The 27,077-nt window shown below is 40.6% G+C and overlaps 2 protein-coding genes across 2 annotated transcripts in view; one reads left to right on the forward strand and one right to left on the reverse strand.

Annotated features, from left to right (window-relative positions):
* CLDN10 (claudin 10) overlaps positions 1 to 15,301 on the forward strand; it is a 59,000-nt gene extending 43,699 nt beyond the window's left edge. The window contains exons 2-5 of the mRNA XM_008929152.2: positions 6,352 to 6,513; positions 6,678 to 6,759; positions 14,145 to 14,252; positions 14,929 to 15,301. Coding sequence (XP_008927400.2) covers positions 6,352 to 6,513; positions 6,678 to 6,759; positions 14,145 to 14,252; positions 14,929 to 15,043 — 467 coding nt within the window. The 3' untranslated portion in view covers positions 15,044 to 15,301. The remainder of the gene's footprint in view (positions 1 to 6,351; positions 6,514 to 6,677; positions 6,760 to 14,144; positions 14,253 to 14,928) is intronic.
* Positions 15,302 to 17,199: 1,898 nt separating this feature from the next.
* DZIP1 (DAZ interacting zinc finger protein 1) overlaps positions 17,200 to 27,077 on the reverse strand; it is a 37,502-nt gene continuing 27,624 nt past the window's right edge. The window contains exons 13-19 of the mRNA XM_029960998.1: positions 26,746 to 26,941; positions 23,576 to 23,705; positions 23,330 to 23,380; positions 22,293 to 22,495; positions 21,833 to 21,963; positions 18,667 to 18,838; positions 17,200 to 17,870 (exon numbers count right to left, since the gene is read on the reverse strand). Coding sequence (XP_029816858.1) covers positions 17,788 to 17,870; positions 18,667 to 18,838; positions 21,833 to 21,963; positions 22,293 to 22,495; positions 23,330 to 23,380; positions 23,576 to 23,705; positions 26,746 to 26,941 — 966 coding nt within the window. The 3' untranslated portion in view covers positions 17,200 to 17,787. The remainder of the gene's footprint in view (positions 17,871 to 18,666; positions 18,839 to 21,832; positions 21,964 to 22,292; positions 22,496 to 23,329; positions 23,381 to 23,575; positions 23,706 to 26,745; positions 26,942 to 27,077) is intronic.

Here is a 27,077-nt window from a genome sequence, read left to right on the forward strand (position 1 = left end):
TCTTTTGCTGTCCCTACCTGCCTTTTTTTCCCCTCCTTCCATCACAAGAGTGTGCGTGTGGATTTGACACTAGAAGAATGCAGGCAAATTTTTCTCGCCGATTTATTTTCTGACTGTCATGACATTCTTCTTTTTTATGGTTTTGCCAGCCATGCAACGGTCAGTGGAGAAGAACAAGCCTTGGCGTCGTTTTGTTTTAATTAATGTTCTCTTGCTGGTTATGCTAAGCGGTTATTAACTTGGATGTAATTGCTTCATTGATAAATGACAGTGTAAAAGCTCGGGGCAGTCAGGGATGCAAAGGTATGCAGAAGGGATGCATAGCTTGCCTCAGTTTTAGGGCAGTGTTATTTTGAAGCAAATCTGAGTTTTGCTATAGGGCTTGGAACCAAAGACTTGAGTTGGTGCTACATTTCTTCTCTGTTTAAGGGGGAACATTTTTACCCTTTAAAGAAGCTGTACTGGGAAATTGGTTCACTGTGGAAAATCTTTGCAACTAAACTTTTAGTTGATAAATCCACACTGATTATGGCTGGTAGAAGAAGGAGATGTGGAGATGGCATCCGTTTATAGCCTCAGGAGTGACTATAAAGAGAGGGAGGAAAGGTTTCTTTTCCAAGTTTTTATAGTTATAAATGAATACAATATAGAGTGTCCCAGTGGCTTTCATACTCACAAAAGATCAGATTTATGGTCTGGCCAGACACTCCCTTTGCACTAGAATCTGAGTGTGAATTTTGGTGTGAAAGTTTTGTTTAGATTAACAGTCCTTCTTTTCCTTTTAATCACTAACTTATTATTGTAACAGGGTTTAATGTGATCTTGAAATTAATACCAGTATCAGAAAAACTTTAACCTCTGTATGCAGAAAGGCCTAAAACAGGTCAAGATACTGGAAAAAGGTAACACAGGCAATCCTTAAACATCACTGTTGCAGGATGCTTCCCTTGGATGGAGAAGTACTATTCCTCAGATCTTCTTTACGCCCAGCCCCAGGTAGCAGAGGGATTTGCCAGTTCCTCTGAAGGGGTGGGATTGCTGACTGGCCTCCATTGACATCAGTCACTCTATGGCCAAGTGTAGCAGCTGAGAATGTGGTTTCCAGGCTTGGGCAAGGAGCTGTGTTCTGTGTGCAGGTGGGCACAGAGTGATTGCTGGTGCGTAACCTTTTGGATCCACCAAATCTATTGCTTAGCTGTTCTTCTAGGTCTGGGTTAATCTGTCTTCAGGGTAAGAAAAGCATAGTTACAAAGTCAGCAGAATTGGGAACATTTAAAATTTCAAAAAGAAAAAGACTCTTGATAGCAAAGTCCTTACCCCCCCTTCCTCCAAATGGTTGTACATTGAAACGTTGTGTGTTGAGTAGCATGTTCCACTTGGCCAAGGAATGAGTTTCTGAGGCACCTTCGGCACTGTGAGAGAGTCATTAGTTCATTTTGGACAGAAGTGAATTCCAGATGCACATTGGAAGGGCCCTATCCCATCCTCCCAGCCAGACTGTTTATCAGTAGTAGAAAGTTCTTGGCTTTCAGTTGTTTCTCAATAGCATCTCTAAATGCTATGGAGCCAGATCCTGGTACCCAGGCACAATGCAAGTGGAAGACAGGCTGGAGAGAGGAATGTACCCCCCTAGCACAGACCGGGCAAGCTGGGTCAGGTCAGAGGGGCAGCTACACGCAGGCAGAGGTGCTTTCCACAAGTAGCCTGGCCCAAATTCCCCTCCTTGTGCTTACAGGCTCTGCTGGGAACCCTTTAGCACCTGACCATGGGTGTGTAGGTCCCCTCTTCACCCTAACCCTTCCCCCATGCAGGAACGTACTTCAGGCTTGCAGTGCGTCACTCATGGCTTAAAGAATTCGTGTGTCAGCGTAAAGCTGAATCTGCCTCAGCCCTTGAGTAGCCTCTCCCTTCTCTCCTCTTCTCTTTGCACAGACTTACATGTCTAAGATGGATCCCATTCCCTGTGATTGGGAATGTGATAACTTCCTGGCTCCATCCTCAGGTGGGGGACTTAGAAGACACAGAAGGGCAGATCTGGTTTTCTGTATTCAGTGAAGTGTTTGTGAGCAGAAACAATAACCCTATAAAGATAAATGTAGCGACAAAGTGTTGGTCTCCTCAAAATGGTAGGGCATGACTGGAAATTACTAGTAATATTTTTGTCGTCCCAGGAAAATGTGGTTTTTCTCCACTCCTTCCTCACACAAATGGAAAGGATTTGCCTCAGAGCAGTTCCTCTTCTACAGAAATGTTTTTTTGGTCAAATCAGAAACCTCTGAGTGTTGCTGTACTTCTTGTCTGGAGAGACTGCTCAGATCTGCAAGGGGATTAGAGGTAAAACGAGGAGGGAAAAAAATTGGGATATCACTATGCTTTGAGCAACCTGGTCTAGCAGGAGGTGTGCCTGCCTATGGTGGCAGGGGTAAGAACTAGATCTTTAAGGTCTCTTCCAACCCAAGCCATTCTATGATTCTATGATTCTATTATTCTGTGCCAGTTGCTGGAGTTCTCCTGTGCAATACAGCAGAAGTCCTTTCTTCTTCAGAAGCAATGTCATCGTTCGGGTCAGGAGTGCTCAGGAGATGGTTCCCCTTTATCCTTGTTTTGGTTTGCATCATGGAGTGGGCTTGGACTGTGCTCCCCAGATTGCTGTAGGATAGCACAGCAGCAGGGCTGCCCTGATGGCTTTCAGGCCCTCACTCCACACAAGCGGCTTCCAGAGAAAATTGTATGTGATTCCCTTCCACCTTTATGCAATTTGACCAGCCTTCATTAATTACACAGCCCCACATTCTGTGTACAAGCAAAAATATTGTTCCTCTCTGTGGGACTTAAAGTAATTTTGGGTTTACTTCTTTGTGCCACTGGTCATAGGTGGAAATTTACTGATGAAGCCAAAAGAGGACATATCAGTTTCCATGTTTCCAACAGTGGATCTGATGACCTTTTGCAAAACAGAGCTGAACAAAAATTTACTTATGAGCTAAAAGAGGGTATTAGAGCTTAGAATGACAGACAAAAGCAGTGGGTGTGTGCTTTTGGAAGGAATCTATGCTGTATCTGTAAGGCAACCTCTTACCCTTCACGTGATGCAGACTGCAAAATGCCACCAGAGGCATTTGTTGTGAAAGTGGCAGTCCCCAGAACTTTGCATATATTTTTTTCCATAGTGTCATATGATATGAATATGTGAATGCCTCCTAACTCTTTGTAAGCCTGAGAGGCAAGTATGAGAGCAGTGAGGCAAGAAAGATGAAGCTCTAACAAGATTAATTTGAATGCAAGACAAAACACATTTGTTTAAGACAAAAAAACCCAACAAACCCACCAGCAAAAACAACAAAAAACCCCTAACAAAAACCACCTTGAAGAAGGTTTCTCTTGGAATGCTGCTAAACATGACTTTATGAGTAATGCATGTTTGTCTGCTTGTCTGTTTAAAATGCATGGCTTTTTGTCGCTTGAAGCTTCATTTGGGTGGTTTGTAGTTTCCTACAGGAGCTGGTGCAAATATAGACAATAAACATTTGGAAAAGGGACAGGTTTGGTCTTGAGTGGAGGAGTGTGAAGAAATAGGCAGCTTCCTTTTACACTCCTCTGCATTACTATAGAATCACAGAATAGTTTGAGTTGAAAGGGACATTAAAGACCATCTAGTTCCAACCCCCCTGCTGCAGGCAGGGACACCTCCTACTAGAAGAGGTTGCTCAAAGCCACATCCAATCTTCAGCACCTCCAGGGATGGGGCATCTGCAGTTTCTCTGGGCAACCTGATCCAGTGCCTCACCACCCTCACAATAAATAATTTCTTCTTGACATCTAATCTAAACCTGCCCTCTTTCAGTCTAAACCCATTTCCCCTTGTCCTGTCACTTCATGCTCTTGTACAGAGTCCCTCTCCAGCTTTCCTGTAGGCCCCCTTTTGGTACTGGAATGCTGCTATAAGGTCTCCCTGGATCCTTCTCCAGGCTGAACAAACTTAAAAGTCTAAGTGAGCAATATAATCTTCTTGCTTTCTTGGAAGCAAAAAAGAGGTTTAGTTCCTCTTACAGCCAAATGCTGTATGTAGTTTGAACCTAGGGTCTAAGCAATAGGAGGCTGGATTTGGTGAAAAAGTTGATTTCAGCCTTTTATGCTTCCTGATGCTCCGGTCAGCCTAGTGGGACTAACAGAACCTTCGTCTCTTCCACATTACTGGTGTAAATTGTGATTATTTTTTTATATATATTATGTTTTAAAAATGTGTGCCAGTTGGCTGATTGCTATGGTGAAATGAAACAAGCCCTACTGTGGCTGGCCTGCCCAGTTGGGTGAATTATTTAGTGAGGGAGGTTATTCATTCAGCAGAACTGAGCAGTCCTTCAGCTCATGCTGTTTATAATTGAAAATGATTTCTGAGTGAGTGAGTTAATTATTTCTTGCTGTCTCACTACCCTCTACCTATTCTAAAGCTGTGTATTGACCTTCAGGAAAAACTGATTTTCAGCCCTGCGGTTACTAACAAATGCTGGATATTTTGATTGGGGTGAATATTTACTGCTTTTCTTAGGAGGTACAGACATAAATAAAAGTTTAGAGGACCTCCGGGTAAATATGTTCATGGTTCAGCACTTTAATGTGTCAATTAGCTACGAACAGTGTCAATAAATTGGACCTGTCAAAAATAATAGCTTCCTTCCCAGTCTTCGTCTTGTGCTTTACCTGTCTGCTACAAGAAGTATATTAAACACCACCTACTGTAGTAAAAGCCAACTTGTCCATGCCGATAGCAAAAATTAACAAAGCAAGGCTACTTTCTTCAAACTTGGCTCTTGCACAAATGACTGACTCTTTCTCTCTTACATTCCGACATGTGAGTCGTGTGACAAATGGAGGAAGTCCATCTGTGTGCCAGCAGATGTAGATAAATGCCAGTAGGTGGACAGCACAGCTCCCAAGTTCGGTAGGCCTGATAAAACGGGTTGTTAAGTGCAACAAATTGCTTTGTGCACAAATCTGTGAATCAGTGCAAGGTTTTAAATGTTGTTCAAGCATGGAGTCGATGTCCTGGAGTTGATGTGCCTCCAGCAGTGGCTAAAGGGGGCAGCAGTAAGGATAGCAGAGGGCAGCCAAGTGTCTGTGGTAGCCATCTGCATCTCAAGGACCTGCCAGCCAGACACAGGTTTCTCTGTAGTGGATGTATCCAGTCTCTTTTTGAATCTCTGTAAATCTTTGGCATCCAGATATCCTGTAGAAAGGAGTTCCACAGCTTCCTTATACAAAAAAGCACACTTCTTGTTTTGAATCTGCTGCCTTCTGTTTACATTAGATGTCCTTTAGTTTCTGTTTTAATATATTATTTTCTTATTAAAGACTTTTATGCAGGGCTTGGAGTTTGGGGGGTTTTTTGTTTATTTGTTATTATGTAAAATTTGGTGTAATAGGCAATGACAATGTGGTTTAGCTCTCAACATTTCCACCCACTGGAGATCAAAGCAAAAGGAATGAATACCCTAATCGTGGGAGTTCATATTCGTTTTAAATGAGATGTAACAGGTTATGAAGAAAAACATCTTGTGATGGTTATTCAGCTGTGTAAGATTGCAGCGTTCCACCCTGTAAACAGTGATATGAAATTATCACAGTCTTTCAATTACAAGATATTCTTGGAAGGGAGAAGAGGCCAAGCAACCCATTGTCCTGCTGAAGGGCCCTCCCCTGGGAGGTCCCACTCAGAGCAGCCTCAGGCAGCAAGGCAGAATTGTTTGTGGCTGAAGCCAACCACAGGCCATTTGTCCAGGTTTAAATATGGCAGTGATTTGCTTTATCCTGAAGAACTACTGGTGTCCATAGAGCTGAGCATGTTCAACTTCCTTGGGGAATGAAGGCCACCTTGGTGGATCCAAATCAAATCTGTGGCAAGTCCAGGCAGGACCCCAGCCAGGGTCCCTGCTGCCAACCCACTGACAGTCAATTGCATCTGCAACACGCACACACAACAGGACTGACACGTGAAACTGGCTTTGTGTGCATAGAGTGGCCCTGCAGCCTGTGACAGCCCCTGAGCAGGCCACGTGAAGTTGCTCTTCAAAGCTTCATGGGTACAACCTCTTGGAGATACTGTACACAGTGCCATGGGATTATTTTTTGGAGCCTTGAGTGCCATAGTATGTTCCTTAGAAGCTGGGCTGAGGTGATGATGCCCTGTGAAGGGCATCACTCAAAAGAATACACTCAGTGGGAAGGTGACATTACTCCGGCTAAGGTCTGATTCCATTTGCAATAGTGAATGCCTAATGCTGCACAGAGGAACTATAGTGAAACCCATTGTGGTCCCAGTTCTCACATTAGCCTTTATCCTTCTCCCAACAGGTTACATCCAAGCCTGCAGAGGACTCATGATCTCCGCTGTCTGCCTGGGTTTCTTCGGTGCCGTTTTTGGACTGGTTGGGATGAAGTGTACGAAAGTCGGAGGCTCTGATCAAACTAAAGCAAAAATAGCTTGTTTAGCTGGACTGATTTTCATACTTTCTGGTAAATATACTTTATTTCTCTCAGTTTGTGTATTTGAAGTCATACCAGAGCTGTTTCTTTTCCACAGAAACCCTTGCACAATTCTCCATGACTTTGTTGACTTCAGGGTCAGGCCCAAAGCTCTTCTGCTGGCTCCACTGAATAGTTTGTCTTATGCTTTTCAGGGTTGTGCTCTATGACTAGTTGTTCCCTGTATGCAAACAGGATTACGTCTGAGTTCTTTGATCCTTCTTTTGTTGCACAAAAGTAAGTACTTTCCTATATCCATAAATCTTTCGAACAAGTAAACCTTAAGTTTCTTACTGTGCATCAGAGCCTATTTAGATATAGAGAAGGTGCTTCTCTGGGGCAGAAGAGGAGAGTGAACTGCAGTTTTATTTAATCACTTTTCCTAAGCAGAGTAATCATGTGCTGAAATTGAATGAACAAACACTTTCCTGTACAATGATTGCTCTGTAATATGTGTGCCCAGGCTTATTGTGGCCTGGCAGAGTTCTGCCCTGCTTCCGTAGAGCAGGTGGGGTTAACTGGGAGTGAGTGAAGCCTGCCTTTATGCCAGAGATGCAGCAAAAGGATTGCACAAGACAGAGGTGCTCATTAGGGGCATCATTCCATAGGGAAGGAAAGCACTTTCAGCTTTTGATAGAAGGTGCTTTCCGTGAAGGTGTCAAGCACTGTACAATCTGGATTCCTCTTGACAAGAGGTTTTTGCGGGCTCTCTGGACTCTTTTCAGGCATATTTTCAAGTCCAGATGACTGAAGTTTGACTCATAAACCGTATCAGAACCCACAGTCTTAAAAGCACTGACATAATGCTTTGACTATACTAGTAATTAAATTTAAGGGAGTGAGTGTTCATAGAACTGCAGGATCCATACCGGAAATAATGAACATCCCTAAAGACTGCCTTTAAAGCTGAGCAAGTTCTCAGGACCTACAAAAGCAGCAATTCACAAACCCTTGTGCTTGGATTTTGGATTGACATCTTAACTACTGCATTGGCTGTAAATTACAGCATCATAGACTTTCCTGTTTTGACTTCATATATGATGTAAACTTTTCTTTAAAGGCAAAGATTTCCTTGAGACCCAAGTAAGGGCTTAGTAAGGAACCCTGAGCCTTTATGTTTCTCTTTGACAGAAAAAAAATAGTCTGAATAAATAACACTAAGTGGGTCCATGTTTGCTGTAGGGTCGACACTGCTTCTCCTATCTTGAAAACAGGTTCGTATTAGTTTTCTCCATAATGCCACTCTAGTTTCTGCTTATTTGGTACAGTGAAGACAGGATTGAAAGGCCTCCAAAAGAAAGAAGGATGTGAGGTTCTGTGAAGAAAATGGAGCCTGGCTGTATAGACAGAAGTTAATTATTCATTGGGCTTACTGTTCCTGGTGAACAATACCATGGTTGTTGCCAGAAGTGCCTTTCCTACACTGTATTCCTATGCTTCTCTGCTGCAAAAGAGCAGGCAGACCTCACAGTGGAGTTCTACTGTGAAGGAATGAAAAATCCAGTTTAAGTATTAAAGTAAAGGTAGTAAAATGTTCTCTGCAGAAATTACCTTTTTCCTGAACAACAGGGCACACATGATGACAACTGCATAGATAAAGGCAGAAAGGAAAGCCAGAAGTTGGAATTTGAGTTCCTCGTGGTGCATGTAGCTCATGCAGCAACCTTGTGTCAGATGAAGCTAATGGTGGCATTCAGCTTTTTTCTCTCTCTCAACCAATGTAAAATGTGTTGTAATAATGCATTTTGTTGCTGTCTGTGCACTCCTACTTTAATAAGCACTGCAGAAGCATTTAATGTGCCCTGCTGGTATATGGTGGAAATTTGGCATTGGCTCTTCACTGAGAGAGAGTTTCAGCCTTTTGCCTTTTACTGCACATTTCTCTCCTGAAGTTATTCTGGCAGTGTCAAAGACAGGCTTGAGATGCTGTTAGTGGAAAACAAATGACACAAGATATTTAGCATCATGTCAGCTGGCAGAATTTCCCTCCAGCCTTCTGCATTTGGAAAAGGCACCCTGACTGTGTATGGGTGCAGGAGGAATCAAAGACCTGCCTAAGGCTGATTCCTGAGAGATTTTGGGTTTGAATTATGTACCTAACTCATGTAGGACAGGCACCAGAGGGACACTCCAAACCTCACCTTACTTAGAAAGAAACCTTTGGCTGGACTTTATGTCCCAATATGGTAGTTTTCATTGCCAATTTAAAATGGCTCCAAAGGAATTGCTTGATCCTTCATAATGACATGCCTAGAGTCTTGGGGATAGTATGGGATGCCTTTGTGCTTGCAGCCAAGATGTATTTAATTTTTCTTCAAACACCTCTAATTGGGAAAAATCTGTGCTTTTGTTTTGCTGTCTTGCTGGTGTTGCTCCCACAGATTCTCTTAGAAAACTATTTTGTCACTTTACTACTTTGAATTAAAAAAAACCCCCATAACTCTTATACCCTTTATCCTTTTTGTCCTTTGCCAAATTATGTGACTAACTTCCCATTCTCTCATATAGAGAACTATTTCACTTTAGCTTTCTTGTCTCTGAATGGATTGTGCATAGTTCACAAAGTCCCCCTTGTGATAGATTTGAATAATTTTCCAAGACTCGTAAGAATTAAGACATTCATGGTGTGTATTTCTCTTGGGTGATTGTACTGATTCGGTAGGTAGGTATGCCATTTACATATACCACCTTCCTGGCAGCTAATGAAGCTTCCACTGGTTTGCTTTGAAGCTTACTTTGTGTTCTTAATGTATATAACAACTAGAATATTTTTCTTCTTTACTGATATTGTACTTTGGTTCTTTCACTGAATTCTACCTCCCTGGATTACTGAAAAAAACCCCTTTTTTTAGCCTGCCTGGTCAGTGTAGTTGAAGGTGGCTTTCAGTTCTCTGCAGGTGAATTCTCGTGGTCCTCAGCAGTCACCACATCTAAACCTCTTCATGAATTTCACGCCCTCCCCCCTGAGCTGCCAGTGATCTCTAATCAGATTGATTTCACTGTTAGTGATCCGTGATTCATGGATGTGCAGCCACAGACTTCAGAGAGTGACTACTTTGGTTCTCGAAACATAGAATTTTAAGAATAGAGGAGTGCGTTTTCTGCAAAGATTTTAATAATAAAGAGGGAAGGGGAAAACAGCAAGTGCAGAAATTTATTCTAAAAAAGCCTATCTCCTTTTTTTCTTTGTCTGGCAGTACCAGTGTTTGTAAAGTTTTTTTCATATGGTAAGGTTTTTTTTAAATACTGGATTTTGATGGGATGTTAGGGTTAGCTTCTTAAGTGCTGCAAATACCATAGAATTATAGAATACCAGGTTGGAAGAGATCTCAAGGAGCATCTGGTCCAGTCTTTCTCAGAAACAGTGTGGTCTAGACAAGATGGCCCAGCACCCTGTACAGGCAAACCTTAAAAAAGTCTGATGTTGGGGAATCCACCACTTCCATGGAGTGATTATTTCAATGGCTAATTGTTCTTACTGTAAAAAATTGTCCTCAGGTCCAATTGAAATCTCCAGGGGTTATTTGTACCCGCTTATCCCACATCTTTTCCATGTGACTACTTGTAAAAAGGGAGTCTCCATCTTTTTTGTAGCCACCGTTCAAATACTGGAACGTGGTGATAAGGTCTTCCTTAAGCATTCCTTTCTCAAGGTTGAACAAACCCAGTTCTCTCAGCCTTTCCCCATGTGACAAGCTTCCCAGTCCGCTGATCATCTTTGTGGCCCCTCTCTGGACCCTTTCCATCTTTTCCACATCTTTTCTTGCATAGCAGGGACCAAAGCTGAGCACAGTATTCCAAGAGTGGCCTGACAAGCACTGAGTACAGTGGGATAATGGCTTCTTGGTCTCTGGTGATGATACCCTTGTTGATACAGTGCAGCATCCCGTTGGCTTTCTTTGCTGCAGCAGCAGCACAATGTCCTCTCAATATTGAGCTTGCTGTCCACCAGGGCCTTCAGGTCCCTTTCCACAGAGCTGCTTCCCAGACGTGCAGATCCCAGCCTGTGCTGTGTTCCTTGACTATGTTTTCTCAGGTGCAAGACCTTACTCATGTCCTTTTTGAACTTCGTAAGGTTCTTGTTCACTCACTCTTCCAGCCTATCCAGGTCTTTCTGCAGGGTGGCTCTCCCTTCTGAAGTGCCCACTTCCCCACTCAGTGTGGTATCATTGGCAAACTCAGTCAGGGTACACTTGATCCCATCACCCAGATCTCTTATAAAGATGTTGAACAGCATTGGGCCCAATATTGATCCCTGGCAGGCTGCACTTGTGGCGTTGTCATTTTGAATGGGAGCTAAAAGAAGGATTGCATAATATCCAGGGAGCCATACAGAGGTTTTATATGCAATTGAAAATTTGAAGTTTTTCTCATAATTACCAGTATAAATCAGAAAGATTGCCTTATCTGTTTAAAGATATGGAGGAAAGACCAATTAGGTCAGCTCTGCAACTCATTAACCTAGCGGTGTGGCAGTCATCCAAGAAGGGGCCATATACGCAACCTGTTTATATATGGTATAGTAACAAATGTTGCTTAAAAAGTGCAAAAAATCCCAAGAACAAAGGCCAAACCCCATGTCTTCTTTACCAACTAGTAGGCAACAGTCGGGTAACCCTTTTCTATTCAATTAAATCCAATATAGTCTTGGTTATTTTTCTGTACAGCTGAAGAGCTTCAGGAGGCGAGATGGCGATTTGTCTCCTTAACTTCCTCATGGTTCCTCTGGCCAACCATTTAATGTTGTGAGATAAAAATGTGGAAACAAACTTGTGTTTCCCACTTTCTAGGTAAATGGTCTTGACAATTAAGTTCCTACTGCAACAGCCTTCCTTGACCTTGGTCCAGTGGTGTTCTCCAGCACCACCGTGGTCTGCACCAACTTCTGTGGGGAGCGTAATCCTGATCCACATACCTTAGGTGTGGTCTGGCCATACTAACAGGGACGGAAGGATCCCCAGGATGGGGCTTACCTCACATCCAAGTTAGTCCCTTCGATCTGCCATTGCAGCTTGATAAAAGAGGTGCCTCGAGGGTGTTTTAGAACTGTACTTTGTATGTATTTCTTGCACGTTGATTATAATGGGATCCTAGGTGCTAAGCTCTAATGTAGATCTCTGCTTCTAATAAGAGAATCCCCAGTCCTTGAACAGACAGAAATCTCCTTGAGTCATGTGAAAAACGTAGCACGTGGTTGAAAATGTGAGCATAGATAGAATTAAATCTTTGCAGGTTTGGCAGACTTTGAAGTCAAACAGGACTAGGTGCAGAGTTTTCCAGGGTGAAAGTCAGCTGAGCTATGGTTTCCAGCAGCTTAATTTGGGGGTTGGGTGCCTAAGCCCCACACTGGTGTTAAGGAAAGTTTCTGACCCTGGGTTCTGAGGCAGAGTCAGTTTATTGCACCTTGAGCTGGGTGTCTCCAGAGAGGGACCCCAGACAAAGTAATCCCTGGGCCTTTATCCCCTCACAGTCTATGCACCTGATTTCACTTACTCTTCACATGCCCTGCATACACCTCATGGTCCAATGGCAATTTATGGTCTGAAGTCTTCTAACGCCTCATTGGATTCTTTCTCCCTGTCCATGTGGGCAGGCCATTAATTGTTCTTCCAGCTTGGGCCAGCCTTGGGGCCTTCCAGGGTCTTAAGCCTTATCTGAAGATAACCACGCTTTCTCTGTTTACTCCCCTGCTTGGCCTTTCCTGCTAACAAACAGAGTTCATTTAAAATTCATCTATATTAAGTTTTGAGCAGGGCTCACTTATGCTAAGCTGTACACAAATTACAATTAAACTTAAACCTGCACAAGTTATTTCTAATATTTTATAAATTAAACTTAATTTAATCCCCAACATTGGGTATGGAGAACATTTGGGGGAATCTGATGCTTTTTTTAACAAAGGATGATAAATAAAGCTCTACTTCGATGATGTAAACGGAAAATGAAAAAGGAGCCTAAAAGCTAAAGCACTAGTGGGGCCATGAAGGGTGCAAGCCCTCATGAAGTGTTCTATATCTGAGCTCCAGAGTCTCTATTGCTTTTTGGCACTAAGCTCCTGAATCAGAAGTTACTCAAACCTGGGTATCCAGGGCATCTAGCACAGATATCCTAAGTGTAGCTTTTTGTCCTTGTGTATTTTGTTGTTGTTGTTAAAGAAGTGTGTGCTTTACCTCTGGTTAGACTCTCGAGAAAACACCAAAAAGTTATTTTTTTGTTTCTCACAGGCAATTTTTGAGTGTTTCTTCAGTGCCATCTTTGTAAAGATAGAAGTTTTGTAGGACAACTGACAGGTATTTTCAGTTAAATATTCCAGTAATGTAAAATTAGGGTCCGTGCACTAGTTCAGAACTAGCTGAAAGTGCAACTACACAAGTCTTTCAGATGTACAGTAGACTGTCAAGCAGAAGCTTTTATTTGGCTGCCTCACCACAGCTCAATAGATGAAAAAAATTTAGTAACAAAGGCCTGAACAGCACAAGCACCTGGCCAATAACCACAGCTCGATGGGGAACAGGGGCCTTTGTTTTCAGTGCGGGATCCCAGGAATCAGGAGGAGATAAAGGTCTCCTCAAGGGGCAACGGGAGCAGAGAGGGAGCAAGAGACACACAGTCTGTTCTAATAGTGAGGAATAGAAGACTCTGAAGACTGTTGGGCCTGCAGCCTAATGCGGGTCATCCTAAAAGTGTTTTAAAGAGTGGTACCTCAGGCAAAGAACTGGAGAATGGAGAAGACAAGGTGGCAGCCATGGGTTGCTGCTCGTCTTGAAGCTCCAGGGCTGAGGGGGAAGACAAGAATTTTATCCCCATGTCCTTCTTTTCCTTCATTTACTACTGTTGTTTTAGAAACGTGGACTCCTAAAGCACCACCATCTCCTTTTGGAGTCAAACTAAGCAGTTTCTGGCCTCAAACAGGTTGTGGCTGGGCTGGGCAGCAGAGAGGACCATTGCTGGTCACCTGGAGCTCTGTCCATGGGTTTGTGGGGAAGCAGTGTCTTCCAGACAGAATCCAGCCACAGTGATGAGAGAAGCAGAAGGTTTCTGGAACATGCACCTACGTATGCATATGCTCATGTTATCATATGCATATATTGCAGATATATAGATGTAATTGCATATGCATATAATATATATGTACAACTCCCTTCGTGTTTTAAGCAGGAGGGATAGGGAGGGAGGGAGACAGAGAGATCCTGAGAGACAGAGGGGAAACTTAGGGAGAGCTGTAGGCAGAAGTTCTAGTCTCTGACTCAGCAGAAACCAGTTTGGGACCCAACAGGAACCAAATGCTCCAAGGGGACAGGAGCTGCTGTAAACAGGCCAAAGAATGATGAAACCCCACAGCAAAGCGATCCAGGAGGAGATGCAGAAAGGCCAGGCTCCCCAGCTGGCTGTACAGGGAGATAAGCATTGCTCAAGTGTACTGCAGGGACAGAGTTTGCCTCCCGAGTCAGAGGGAAATAATGAAAAGAACGTGGGGGAATGGCAGAGCTGCTGATTTTGTGATGAATAATGTATGTGTCAATGGAAAGTTATTGAAGAAAAATATAAATTTCAGTTATCCTGAAAAAAATCTGTTAAATCCATGCTCTCTTTTGTTAAACACATTTATTGACTTCCTGTAGGTATGAATTAGGAGCAGCTTTGTTCATTGGATGGGCTGGAGCTTCACTCTGCATAATTGGTGGCAGTATATTCTGCTTCTCAATAGCTGAAAACAGTAATTCTCCAAGGTAAAACACAAGTTGTACATACTGAAAGAAATCAATACCAGTGCATTTGTACCCCCTGTATGTATGCGGTTTGATTACTGTTCCAAAACATTTTATAGTGAGATTGAGAAAGAGATTGTGTGGATAAAAGAAAATAAGGGGATTGAAGGATAATTTAATTAAGAAAAGCTATTGACTCAGAGCAAATACTCATGTTATATATTCTGCATAAATTTACTACCACTGGAAAACAGTGCATTCACTGATGTAGGAAAAGTGGTTAGGTCACTTTACAGGTGTGAATAGACAAGTTTCTTTAATCCCAAATCATCAGATCAGAAGCGAAAGAGGTGAAGGACAGCAGTGGTGGCAGTGGGACCTCCAACAGCAGAAAAGGAGTAATAATGAAGAGGCACAGCTGGAGGGAGGAACTGTTCACCTAGGATCTGCCACAGCCCAAGTATTTCACGATTCTGCCCTAATTTACGTAGCTGCAAACAAGGGATATGTGTTTATATAAAAGTGAATTGCAATGTCAAACTAGAATGGAACTACACAGAGAAGGAATGTGCCCCCTCCCCTGAAATTTGTAGGTAGTTTCCTCTACATTTCTTCTAGCTTTATTACTATAATGCCTGGATGCAAAGACCTTACCTGTCTGTGGGATGAGCTGTAAATACTTGTATTTTCTTTTCAGGAGAGGATATGCGTATAATGGAGCCACATCTGTGATATCTTCTCGTACAAAGGTCCACAACAGTGTCCCAGACAAAACCCCACCAAAGCACTTTGACAAGAACGCTTATGTTTAGTTGCACTGTTGGAAGACTCAAAGCATTTTAAAAATGATTTTGTACGTTTCATTCAGTGATTCCCCCCCATTCCCAACTTCAATGTACTTACCACTAAGACAATGACTTTTAAAAATATTAACTTGCAGCTTTTTACATACTGATGTAAATTTTATTATGTAATATTTTAAGATTGATGTTGGTATTGTAAAGTTTATACCTGGAAATCACGAGCTGATGTTGCATTCTTGAAAAAAAAATAAATGAGGTATTTACTAATTCAGCTTGTCATGTCAGTTGCCTATGGGAATGGCATCACACATATCGTATTGAGATATTGCAATAATCTCTGACTTGGGTTCAGTGCTGGACAAAGCAACCCTAATCTGTACATCTGTACTGGTTAATAGGCAGAATATTTCACCACTTAGTGGTGACAGAATTGCAGAGTGCATTGTAACTGCAGCACCAAGACAGGTGGGAGTGGGAAAGTTCATCTCTGTATTCACAGGGTGGAAGAGCGTGCAGCTTGGCCACAGGAATAAGAAGGAATGGGTTGCAAATAAGTGTGGGATTTGGGTAAGCCGGAGTAGGTACTGATAGTAGTCTGGGCCAGTTGTTAACAAAACCCACTGCTGGTGAGGGTCTTGCCTGGCCTATGCAGAACTTGCCCACGTGTGACCACTAGCCTTCTGTGCCTGTGGCAGGAGAGCAGAGGTTGGGTGAGGCTGCAGCCTGCGGGGAGTGGAGGGGGGGCGGGGAGGAGGGCACAGCAAGGCTCAGAGACAGCTCCTTTGTTCTGCATTTGCTTTGTACCACTGGACTCCTGCCCTGCTTCAGCACTCAGCCCTGCTCGTGACAAGACACTTCCAGGGGGTTGTCTTCATTCCCTCCTGCTTGACACCTTTGGCTCTAGAGTGGCTTGAAGCCACTGGGTTACAAAAGAGAAGGAAAACCCCAAGCAATGCCAGCTGTGTGCTCTGCCAGTGGCATGCCTGAAGGCATGACCAAATAAAAGCAGGCAATACTAAACAGCACAATTTTAGATAATCCCGACTGAGTTACAACAGTTCAAAAATTCAGCTAGTGTTTTTTTTTGTCTGACCACAGAAATGTGATGACTTTTGAAGGAATATTTGCACAAGTCAATAAATGAAAAGAGAGATTAACCACAGAATGCTTTCTAGACTCAATCCCTAAAATCAGACCCAAACTCAGGTTTGCTACGAGGTTTGAACAGATGGACCTTTGGAGTTTCAATAAAAATTGGTTATTTTGGGACAACAGTGTAAATATAAAAAAATGAACAGTCGTAATTAATAATGACACTATGACAGTAAAGGTTTTGTATTTTTTTAGACACCATCTAAATTACACCACAACGGCAAAGTCATTCAAGGTTCTTTTTACTTTATTTTTGTACTTTGTTTAAGTTGAAACACTACTGTGTTTTTTTAAGAAGGCAGCCAGTATGGACAAAACAGAAATACCAAAGTACTTCTGCAATGGCAGGTCAGTGATTTTCTCACTGCAACTTGACATTTTAATTTTTTTTCCAATTTCTGTGCTTTTATGTTCACAAAGACTCAACTTCAATACAAAAAAAACCAAGTAAACCAACTTCCCAAATAGAAGGCATTTAATAATAATTAGCTTTATAGCTGAGGCTTTTTTCTTTTCATTTGGTGTTTATTGTAAACCATGGTAGAAACTTAAATGTTTAATACATGGACACATTTTCTTTAAAATGTTCACAATTTTATATAAAGTTTATGATAAAATACATGAAAATATGCATTAAAAAATGTATAAAGTAACATTCTGCAGTATATTCTGTTCATTGGCTAACAGGCTTTCTAGCAAGACAAGTTTCAATCTTTAATGTAAACATTAGAGGCAAAATCTTCACCTCAGTGAAATGAAAGACTTCTACCACTGAATTCATGAGTGTGCTGGTTTTGGCTTGGGTAGAGTTAATTTTCCTCACTGTGGCTAGTGTAGGACTTTGTCTTGGATTTGTGCTGGACACAGTGTTGATAATATAGAGATGTTTTTGTTATTGCCAAGCAGAGCTCACACAGAGCCAAGGCCTTTTCTGTTTCTCATATTGCCACGCTGGCAAGGAAGTTGGGGGTGCATGGGAGGTTGGGAGGAAACATGGCTGGGACAGGTGACCCCAACTGACCAAAGGAATATTCCATACCATATGACATCACACTCAGTATATAAAGTGGGGGGAAGGAGGAGGAAGAGGGAGGACATTTGGAGTGATGGCGTTTGTGTTCCCAAGTCACCACTATGTGTGATGGGGCCCTGCCCTCCTAGAGATGGCTGAACACGTGCCTGTCCATGGGAAGACGTGAATTAATTCCTTGTTTTGCTTTGCTTGTGTGCATAGATTTTGCTTTTCCTGTTAAACTGTCTTTATCTCAACCCATGAGTTCTCTCAATTTTACTGTTCCAGCTCTCTCCCTGATCCCACTGGTGGGAGAGCAAGTGAGTGGCTGCTGGAGCTTGGCCGCTGGCTGGGGTTGAACCACCACAATGAGAAAGAAGAATTACTCTCAATTTCCAAATAGACATGGCCAGTATATTTCAGTATTCTTTTTCAGATTCAGACTGAAAGACAGGAGAGCTCTGTAAACAGTATTCTTTGTTATTACATGACCCATGAGAGAAATTAATAGGAAACACTTGATGATTTCAACTGCATTTTCAACCCCAGCGGAACCCAAAAGTAGGGCCTCCCATTAGGAATGGAACACTTATATATCTGAAGAATCACTCCAGTCTGTTACAGTCACTAAGCTGCTTTTTAACGTGCTTGTATTATCAGCTTCATGAAGGCCTGTTAAAACAAACAGATAAAAAATTTAACAATTATTAATTTAAAAAATTAATAATTATTAATACTCTTTTGGGGGTATTTTTACTTTGTATTTATCTGAGAGATAAAATGACATGCTATGTGAGCAAACACCCATGGATTTCAGGAAGTCCCAAATTTCAACCAGTGAGGAAATGACAAATGTTGATAAAATGAAGGGTGTTTCAGTCAAAGAATACAATGCACAGTAAAAGCAGGTAGTGTCAACATTACTTTCCCTTCAAAAATAACCCTGAGTCTCTTTATGTAACTGACACAGCTTTACATATATTGAAATGTTAGAGTTAGAAACTACTATATAAGTTCTTTGTAAGATTCAGGCTTTTACTATAGCAGTAGTTCAAATATTAATCTCAGCCTGGTAGGTCACTTAGACATCTTGAACAAACCTGAAATTTTGTTATTATTATTCTCAAGACAAAATAAGAAAGTTGCCCTCCTCCCTTAAATTTGTGAAGAACAAAAAAATCCTGGATTATTACTTTTTAATATAAGGTTGAAGTCTGATAATACTATATGCTTTAAAATCTCAAATTCAAATTTCTTGGCATCTCTGTATATTCGTGTCTGTGTGGTTTACATATAACTAGGTATCATAAATATATGACATTTAGATGTCATAAAACTAAGCACACAGTTTTTCTTACTTGTTCATTTCTTACAAAACACCATCTACTGAATTACAACGTGTAATACACTGTACTTAAATTCTCCTCTAGGTGTGTCAGTCACTTAAGGCTTAGTAGGAATATGTTACCTTCCTCCTTTGGTACACTTTTCTTCGGAAGACCCCATGCATGTACCACTGATGCAGCATTGGACTCATTTTTCTGAACTGTCAGTGCCTTCTGACCTCTATCATCTTTCATCAATAAAATGTCTTCCTCTATCGATGATATATCCCAATCATCTTCATCAGCTTCTGTGAACTAACAGGAAAAAGAAAAAACATGCCTTTTTCCTCTGTCTGTTCAACTTGTCCTGAGATCTTCCATAAACTCAACAAGGTGAAGATGCCAAAGAAAATGTACTGGCACATGGCCTTTATGACATCTATCACAACAGTTTTAAAATCCATGTTGATTCAATTACCTAAATGATACTAATTCACTGTTACAGTTCCAAAGTTAAAACTGGTTTGTTTTTTTTTTGAAGTCAGGAACTGCAACATTAAAAGTTCTTCCAGTTTTATAGCTGGCAGAAACCTCTGTTTTCAGGTATTACATGTGTGACTTGAAAAAGGATTATCTTTTCTGGAATATTAGCTATTCCAATGGGATGAAAGTCCTTTAAGCATTAGAATGTATATTACTTATAGGATAATAAAGATATGACATGTTACCATGCAAGGTGGCATTTTATAAGCATTCTGTAGTCATGCCAGGAAAAAATATTGCAAAAAAGACTGTTTCAATTTGAAACCAATTTATTTAAAGAGAAAATTAAATAATGAAAATTAAAAAACCACACAGTCCTCAAATGTAAAATATACATTCCTCTGAAGACTCACTGTCAGCATGTACAAGCATATTTTACTTAAGTGGTGGATTTGCATAATGAGTTCACAAAATGAGAGTCAGTCAAACAGATGAACTTGAAGGCATTGAGTCCATGGTCCTTCTTACCTCATATGCCTGAGAACTAAGTATCTTCATTCAGATTTAGAAAGAAGAGCAACAGCATTTCCCTATCTGTCAATCAGATGTAGTTCAATGGATTTGAGCCATTATTAGAGAGCTTAACTGTGGAAAGTGAATAATGGTTTCTCACAAAGCTAAAACTAGTTCACTGGAATCTCCCAATGTTATAGAAAGGATACAGGAGGTGCTTCTATTGCACAGAAGGAAGGTTCAGATGCTATTAGAAAACAATGTAAGGTATGTACATGCTAGAGAAAAATCAACAAATATGAACGTGTCGTATGTCTCGAAAGAAGGGAAGAGACTGCAGTAATGCTTTATCTTGCAACATATTTCCATTTTAACATTGCAAACTGTTTTTCAAAAACTGACAGATCTGTTCAGTGTGCTGTATTATTAACATACCAGGATTCAACATTGTGCTATTTCAAATAATCTGCATTTGGAGGGTGTGGTAATGGGAAAGTCAGAGTCACACATATTGAAAAAAGCTGAACAAAGTTTCCTCAAACATTCACAAAGTACAAAACCCAGAGAAAAATGTCAATTTCAAACAGAATTCAGTTTTGATTGAGTGTAAATACAGCACCAATCAAAACTGCGAAGTAGTTTTATTAACTCAAGGAATTATTCCATAGAAATACCATAATCCATATGATGTCTGGTACAGGTGAACTCAGGTAATACGGCTTCGTGTAAGCACAAAATTAATTTTCTCTACAATGTTTCTGAAGTAACTTCTGTGAAACATGACCTTTATAAAACATAAGATAATGGGATGCCTTGCAAAGGTTTTATTGTATTGTGGGTTTTGAGAACGACCATTAGCAGCTGTAAGCATTTGAGCTATTAGTACTGAAGCTAATAAAGCATTCTGGATTTTCAGAGAGAACATCATTCCAATGGCTTCTTCTGCTTATGTCTCTTTGAAAACCCCAGCTAAGATTTAAAGAATTGACTTGAACTATACATTACATTTAAACATATCAATATGGACATGAATATATGCTCGTTCATATATAATTACCAAAGAATACAAGATGGTGTGTTCTTCTGTAAAGATTCCAGAAACAAAGTAGCAATGCCTGCCCTAGGTCCATAAACTCATTTTGAACTCATCATGTCCACACAGGAAAACACACCACTGTGTTAATACATCAAAGACACAATGTATTTTAAATGTATTACAGCAAAAATATTTTTCATAAAATCATGGAATGATTTGGGTTGGAAGGGACCTCAAAGATCACCAAGTCGAATGATGGGTAGGGACACCTTCCACTAGACCAGACTGCTCAAAGCCCCATCCAACCTGCTCTTGAACATTTCCAGGGTTGGGGCATCCACAGCTTCTCTGGGAAACTTGTTCCAGTGTTTCATCACCCTCAAAGTAAAGAATTTCTTCCTAAAACCTAATCTAAACCTACCCTTTTTTCATTACAGTGTAATTTGCTGTCCAGAAGGATCTGTTCTGTGATCTTTCTGAGCACAGAAATGAATCTGATTGGTCAATAGTTCCCAGGGTCCTCCTTTTCGCTCTTTTTAAAAATGGGTCTGACATTTTCCTTTTTTTCTGTCAGGGACTTCACCCAACTGCCATGACTTTTCAATTATCATAGAGTGGCCTGGTGACTACATCAGCCAATTTCCTTAGGATCCTGGGAAGCATCTCATCAGGTCCCATGGATTTATATAAGTTCAGTCTCCTCTGGTGGTCTCAAACCTATTTTCTATCACAATGGGAGGGACTTCATTCCCTGAGTCCTTACCTTGAGATTCAGGGGATTGATAGATGTGGGAAGAGAGTTTATCAAGGAAAACTACAACATCTTTAAAACACAGATTTTAAGGCTTATTTTGCTCTTGAAGCCCAAATTCTTTAACACAGTGGGCCACTGTTGACAGATTTTTAAAAAATGTAACATCCATCAAAACAACATACTAGGAAAGCAAGTAAAGAAGGTCTCTCTGTGCTGTTAGAGTAGAAGATGAGTGATACCAATTGCACCCAAACTTTAGGCTAGTTGTAGTAATCCAAACCAGTCATGGTATAAGCTAAATAAGTAGTGTGGATGAAGTCACTTGCCACAGATCCCTTGCTAGCACTTTACTATATACCAGTGCAGATGTACCCAAAACGACTACTTAGCTGTAATTCCAAAACTGTCTTTGAGAATTAAGTTCTTTGCTGCATCAAGATGATTTCAGCATGAAAAAAAGAGTAACATATACATACATAGTTCAATTACTTAATGTAATAATAATTAATATTAAAAGTGATACCTTTGGTTCTTTCACTTCTTCTTTCTTAATAAATGCCTGTGCAACATTAATTCCTCCAGCTGGTTTGTTTTTATTTCCATGGTTAGAAAGACTCTCTCCAACTTGTTTGGTCAGTTTTTGGATAACTGTTTCTAAAGTTCAGAAAAAATTATATAGATGGTTTCCATTCACAAGGAAAGGACTTTAATGTACACCCTCTAGAAATCTTCCACAAAGTAAAAATAAGCAAAAGAAGTCACTCTGAGACAGGGATTGTCTCTTTTTCTGCATTTATATAGGAGAGCATAGTCCTACATTAATAGAAACGCATTAGCAAAAACATGAAGTGTACACCTATATATACATACACTCAAGACTAGATAGTCTGCCTTCATTATGTTTTCTAATACAGAAATATTATCATGAAATGCAAAATCATGCACAGCTGTTACAATATCAATACACAAAAGTAGTGAAAAACCTTTTAAAGTTTTGGAAGGTGTTCCAGTTTCTTCAGTTTCATTTTTCTCCATCCCATCCATATCATTTTTGCCAGAAACCTTCTGAAAAGCATGGGCTTTGCTGCTTGTTGGTTTGGACTGCTTTTGCAACATTTTTGGTGATACGTAAGACTGTTTAATGTCATCTTCATCGGCTTCTTCCTCTGAACTGAATGGGGGTGTTCTAAGCAAAAACACATGCAACATGAGGACTTAATAGGTTTCAGTGACTGCATCACTACATACGTATTTACCTTCCTTGTATTTTCCTTTCCAATAACATGTGCATTATTTTTAATGTGAAAAAACCAAGAATCTCCCCTAAATTCTAACTATAAAAAACCCCACCCTATTTAAAAGAAATCACACTGCTAAGTAAATTCAGGAAGCTATCACAAAACCATCTCTTATACAGACATGACTCTTTCCATTTATGCAACCATCTTTACAAAACAAGAGACCAGTATATATAAGAAATCTTGCCAGGCAAACACAAATAGGCCTTCACGGATCAGCAGGTAAAGCAAATTTCAGGGTCAAGGAATCTGCACCACAGAAAATCTGTTCTGACATCAGTTAGATGAAAATAAGATAGGAATTTTTCAGTGCAGGAAATTGCAAAGTAATGTATCCGATGTGAAAGGAATACAGAATATTGTGTTTAATTTTGGTTGTAGTATGAAAACATCAATAAACTGAAAAAATTAGGCTAACAAAGCCTCTAAATGCCTTTAACTGGGTCGAAAAAGCAACTAAGAAAGAAACCAAAGGAAGTTTTTATTGATCTTACTGAGTGTCTCTTTCTCTGGATCACAACAAAGACCACAGCTGCTGAAAGAAAAACATGCTACCTTTCAGGGATTATAATAAAACACTCAAATGGAGTAATACTTTAAACCAAAATATGAAATATGCAGCCCAGAAAGTGTTTATGATTTTAGCTTAATATTAACTTTTGTGTGGCAAAATTCAGTCACCAAAAAAGTCTTCTTCAAAAAAACAAGGGAACAAAACATACGTGATGCTAGGTGTCTTTGTGGAAACTCCACTTCCAAGAATCTTCCTGGATCTAAAAGTAACAAGACAAGTTATTTCAAGACTGACAGTCAACTAAGCAAGCATAAAGTTTATACAGAAGTTATCTGAACTCTTTGCCCAATTCTTGCAGCTGGGGAAATGTTCGCACCAGCCACAAACCCCCAAACCTATAGGACTGTTACCTAAGGTAACAGGACCTGAGTACTCTTAGAATGGCATCTCTTACTTTGGTGTAGACGTGTAGTCAGTGATGACCGTTCTTTGCCCAGGTGTGCGGACAGCTGGTGAAGACCGTTTTACTGTTTTTTGTGGTGTGGCAGGTAAGGAAGTTCCCAATTGACTGAATTTCTGTTTATCTACAAGGAAAATTATCTATCTCATTCTTAGAAACAATGTCCAGTATCTTTTATATTTAATTTCCACAATTAAAGATGTCTGCTGCAGACTACAGTTTTACAAAAATAAAAAGAAAATAGTAATTCTTTTCTTCAAAGCAGTCCTGAGCTACCATGTGCTGAGTTAAAGAGTGCAGCAATTTGGCAGAAAATAAACCCCTTTGCTTTCCAGCTGGTCCTCAGAGATCAGATGCCTCTTGGTAAGAATCACATGCACCAGGTGTTTTGACCCAGGAAATTAAGCTTGTGACTGCAAGTGTATTGTCAGTGCTATAAACAGCAACTCTGCAGTTAATGTATATATATCACTGGCCATCCGAAGGAACTGCATATGTTGCATTTAATAAACTGTTCTATTCGTGAACTCAAATGGCTCTTTTGAATGTGACCAGACCTATACTTAACAGATTGTTCCTGCACTCAGCCTCGGGCCTATAGTTACGCTTTTGCAACAAGATGATGCAGTAACAGGTGCTGAGGACCCCACAGAGGTTATGTATGCACCAGAAAATGTGAGGAATGGGTTAACAGCCTTAGGCTTAAACATTCCTATATCCAAATGTCAATGGCCTGAAGGAGGTTAAGTTCCTCAGAGTCTGGTGAGTTAAAGGAACTGCTTCTGACACTCTGGAACAAAAATAGACCATGGGCAGAATCTGTCTAGTGTGAAAGAATTACAGTAGTTAATGGGAACTTTAGGATATTGGTGCAAACATATCCCTGTTTTTTCTATTATTGCCCATCCCTTATACAATTTGCTCAAAAAGGGAGAATCATGGGAGTGGACTGAGCAACACACGAAGCTGTTCCAACAGCTCAGTCCTACACACCCCGGTGACCCTACTATAGCAGAATAGGTTTCTGTTGAGAACATGGTACTTACTGCAACCTGTTTCAAACTGGTCCTAATGAACCGAAGAGATTCAGCTTGACTACATTTAAAGAGACAGAAGAGAGATATTCTGAGTTTGAAAATGGACTTATTAGTTCAAGCAGTTAAATAAGTCGAGTCACTCATGGGTAACACGTCCGGACAAACTGCGATGAGACTTGTATTGTTTTCCCTTTCCAGGAATGATGCCAGGAATGATGTCAGCACACCTTCACTGAACATCACATCTAAGGACTGCTTATCCTTCTTGTAGGAGCAATTATTACCATCATGAACCAAATCTGGTTCACACATCAGCAAGCTTGACCTGCAGGGTGGAGACCCTCACTTCTTTTATCTATGCTAATCAATATGGTAACTATAGTACATTCTGCACCACACATGCTTCTAACTGGTGAAATTTACTGTGGCAGCAAATATAAGGGAAGGAGATGAGGGCACTTTGCCCACTGAAATGAGAAAGGTAACCTGAAATAAAGTCACTGAATTTGAAAGGGAATTTCAATTCTAGTGGCATCTAATCAATTTTACTTATGATCTCGTTAAGAAGACAGCCACAGCTTTTGTCTTAACAATAGATGATGCTTCAGTATATACTATATATGAAATCATTGTATTAGGCTTAAATCACAACAGCACTATAGTCTATGCATCGGAACACAGAGTAGGGGCCTGAGAGATCAGAAATAAATGGCAAACCACTGATGTCAATGCGTGAGTTGTATGGAAATAACAAGGACTTACTTGTGAAAGTAACACCATCAAAGCCCAAGACATTGTCTTGACACAGAGCAGAATGTCTGTCATTTTGAGATATATCCCAATGATATTTCCAAGACAATAGTTGTATATATTGGAAGAGGATATGTATAAGAATGCTTTGTGATTGTGTATTTGTAGATAACATTACTGTAGATGCATGTAATTGTTCAAATATTTGTCTTTGCAATTCTGTTAGAATTACAGGATTTGACTTTAATTATTCAGCTCCTGTAATGTCTTACCAACTGTTATAACCAAACTACACACTAATTTAAGATTTGTTGCCTGTACCTATTGGAATGAACATTACCTTAGTGAAGAGATTGTTACGACATGATTTACAATGACTGTTAACATGAACCTGAGAAAACAGCTGAAAGACTAATCTCTACCCATCATAATGCAGAAGAAATACACAGTGTCTTGGAATGTGTGAAGATGAATAGCACCAGTGGGGAGACCCCCTTTTCAGATGGTCATGCACCGCTACAGGAATTTTCAATAGGCTCCTTCATCCTTTTGTTATTAATACTGACTCTAATATGTTTTGCTTTAAAAATATTCATGTTTGTAAAAATCTGGCTAATATCCATCTAAAACACCTAAGGTCTGGGTGTGGTGTAATGAAAGGTGTGGGGGGAGAGGTACAAGCAATTGCCCTACAGAGACACCCCAAAAATCAATTATATACAGGTGTGACAGGGGCACCAAATTGAAGGCGTGAGTGTAGTCAACCCGTGGATAATGTAGGAATGAGCCCTACAGCCATGAGGTATATGATGAAGGGACTTGCATGAGATATGCCATGAGATGTGTGGCTAAGGGATTACCGTGGACATGATGGTGTGCCGAGCTGGACGACCCTTAGTGCCACAATCAGCCAGGTGGCAGAGGGATTGATGCTAAGGTGTCACAGTTGGGGAATCTGTGATTGCAAAATGAGACCAGACTTACAGTGTGTGACTTACAGTGCACCACACTATTGGTGCATCTGGGAACACAGCCAGACCTAAAGTGCTGAATTGGCTATAATCAGAAATTAAGCCCAGACATACCTAGTCCTTCTGATCTCTGAGGACCAGCTGGAAATCAAGGGAGCTTATTTTCTGCCAAATTGCTACACTCTTAACACACCACCATCTATCCTGCCAACACAGGAGCTAAGGTATTTGCAGTCAAACACGATGTCAAGAACCCTTTAAAGAAAACAGTTTAGTTGGTCATAACTGTATAGAATATTTATATGAAAAAACAGGAAAACAGCTATACACAAATGTTGCTAAATAAAAGCTTAAATAGCAGTTCTAAAATGTAAGATAATGAATAAAACCCAAAAAACATTGTAACCTTCCCAAGGAGACTGAAGACACGAAACAGGTCTATTAGAAGATGATGATTTCTCTTCAACCCTAAAGCTAACTTGACGCTCAAGATGCTCTCGAATTCGGTGCATGGCAGGCTGTTGCTTCTCTTTGCATTCTCTAGCATACTCAATAGCACGCAACACTTTATTTAAGCGATCATTTGGTATGCCGCGAACACCCTAAGGAAACAAATCGTACTGTAAACACAGGGGCTATTATTTCTGGGATTTATGTTCTACAACCATATACACTCTATTACACTTCAGATATGACAAAGCTTGTAGAGAAATCACAGAAGTTGTTAACGCTGCTCAC

The sequence above is a fragment of the Manacus vitellinus genome, unplaced genomic scaffold (assembly GCF_001715985.3).
Source record: "Manacus vitellinus isolate BGI_N305 unplaced genomic scaffold, ASM171598v3 scaffold_2_pilon, whole genome shotgun sequence".
In the NCBI taxonomy this organism is placed as follows: Eukaryota; Metazoa; Chordata; class Aves; order Passeriformes; family Pipridae; genus Manacus; species Manacus vitellinus.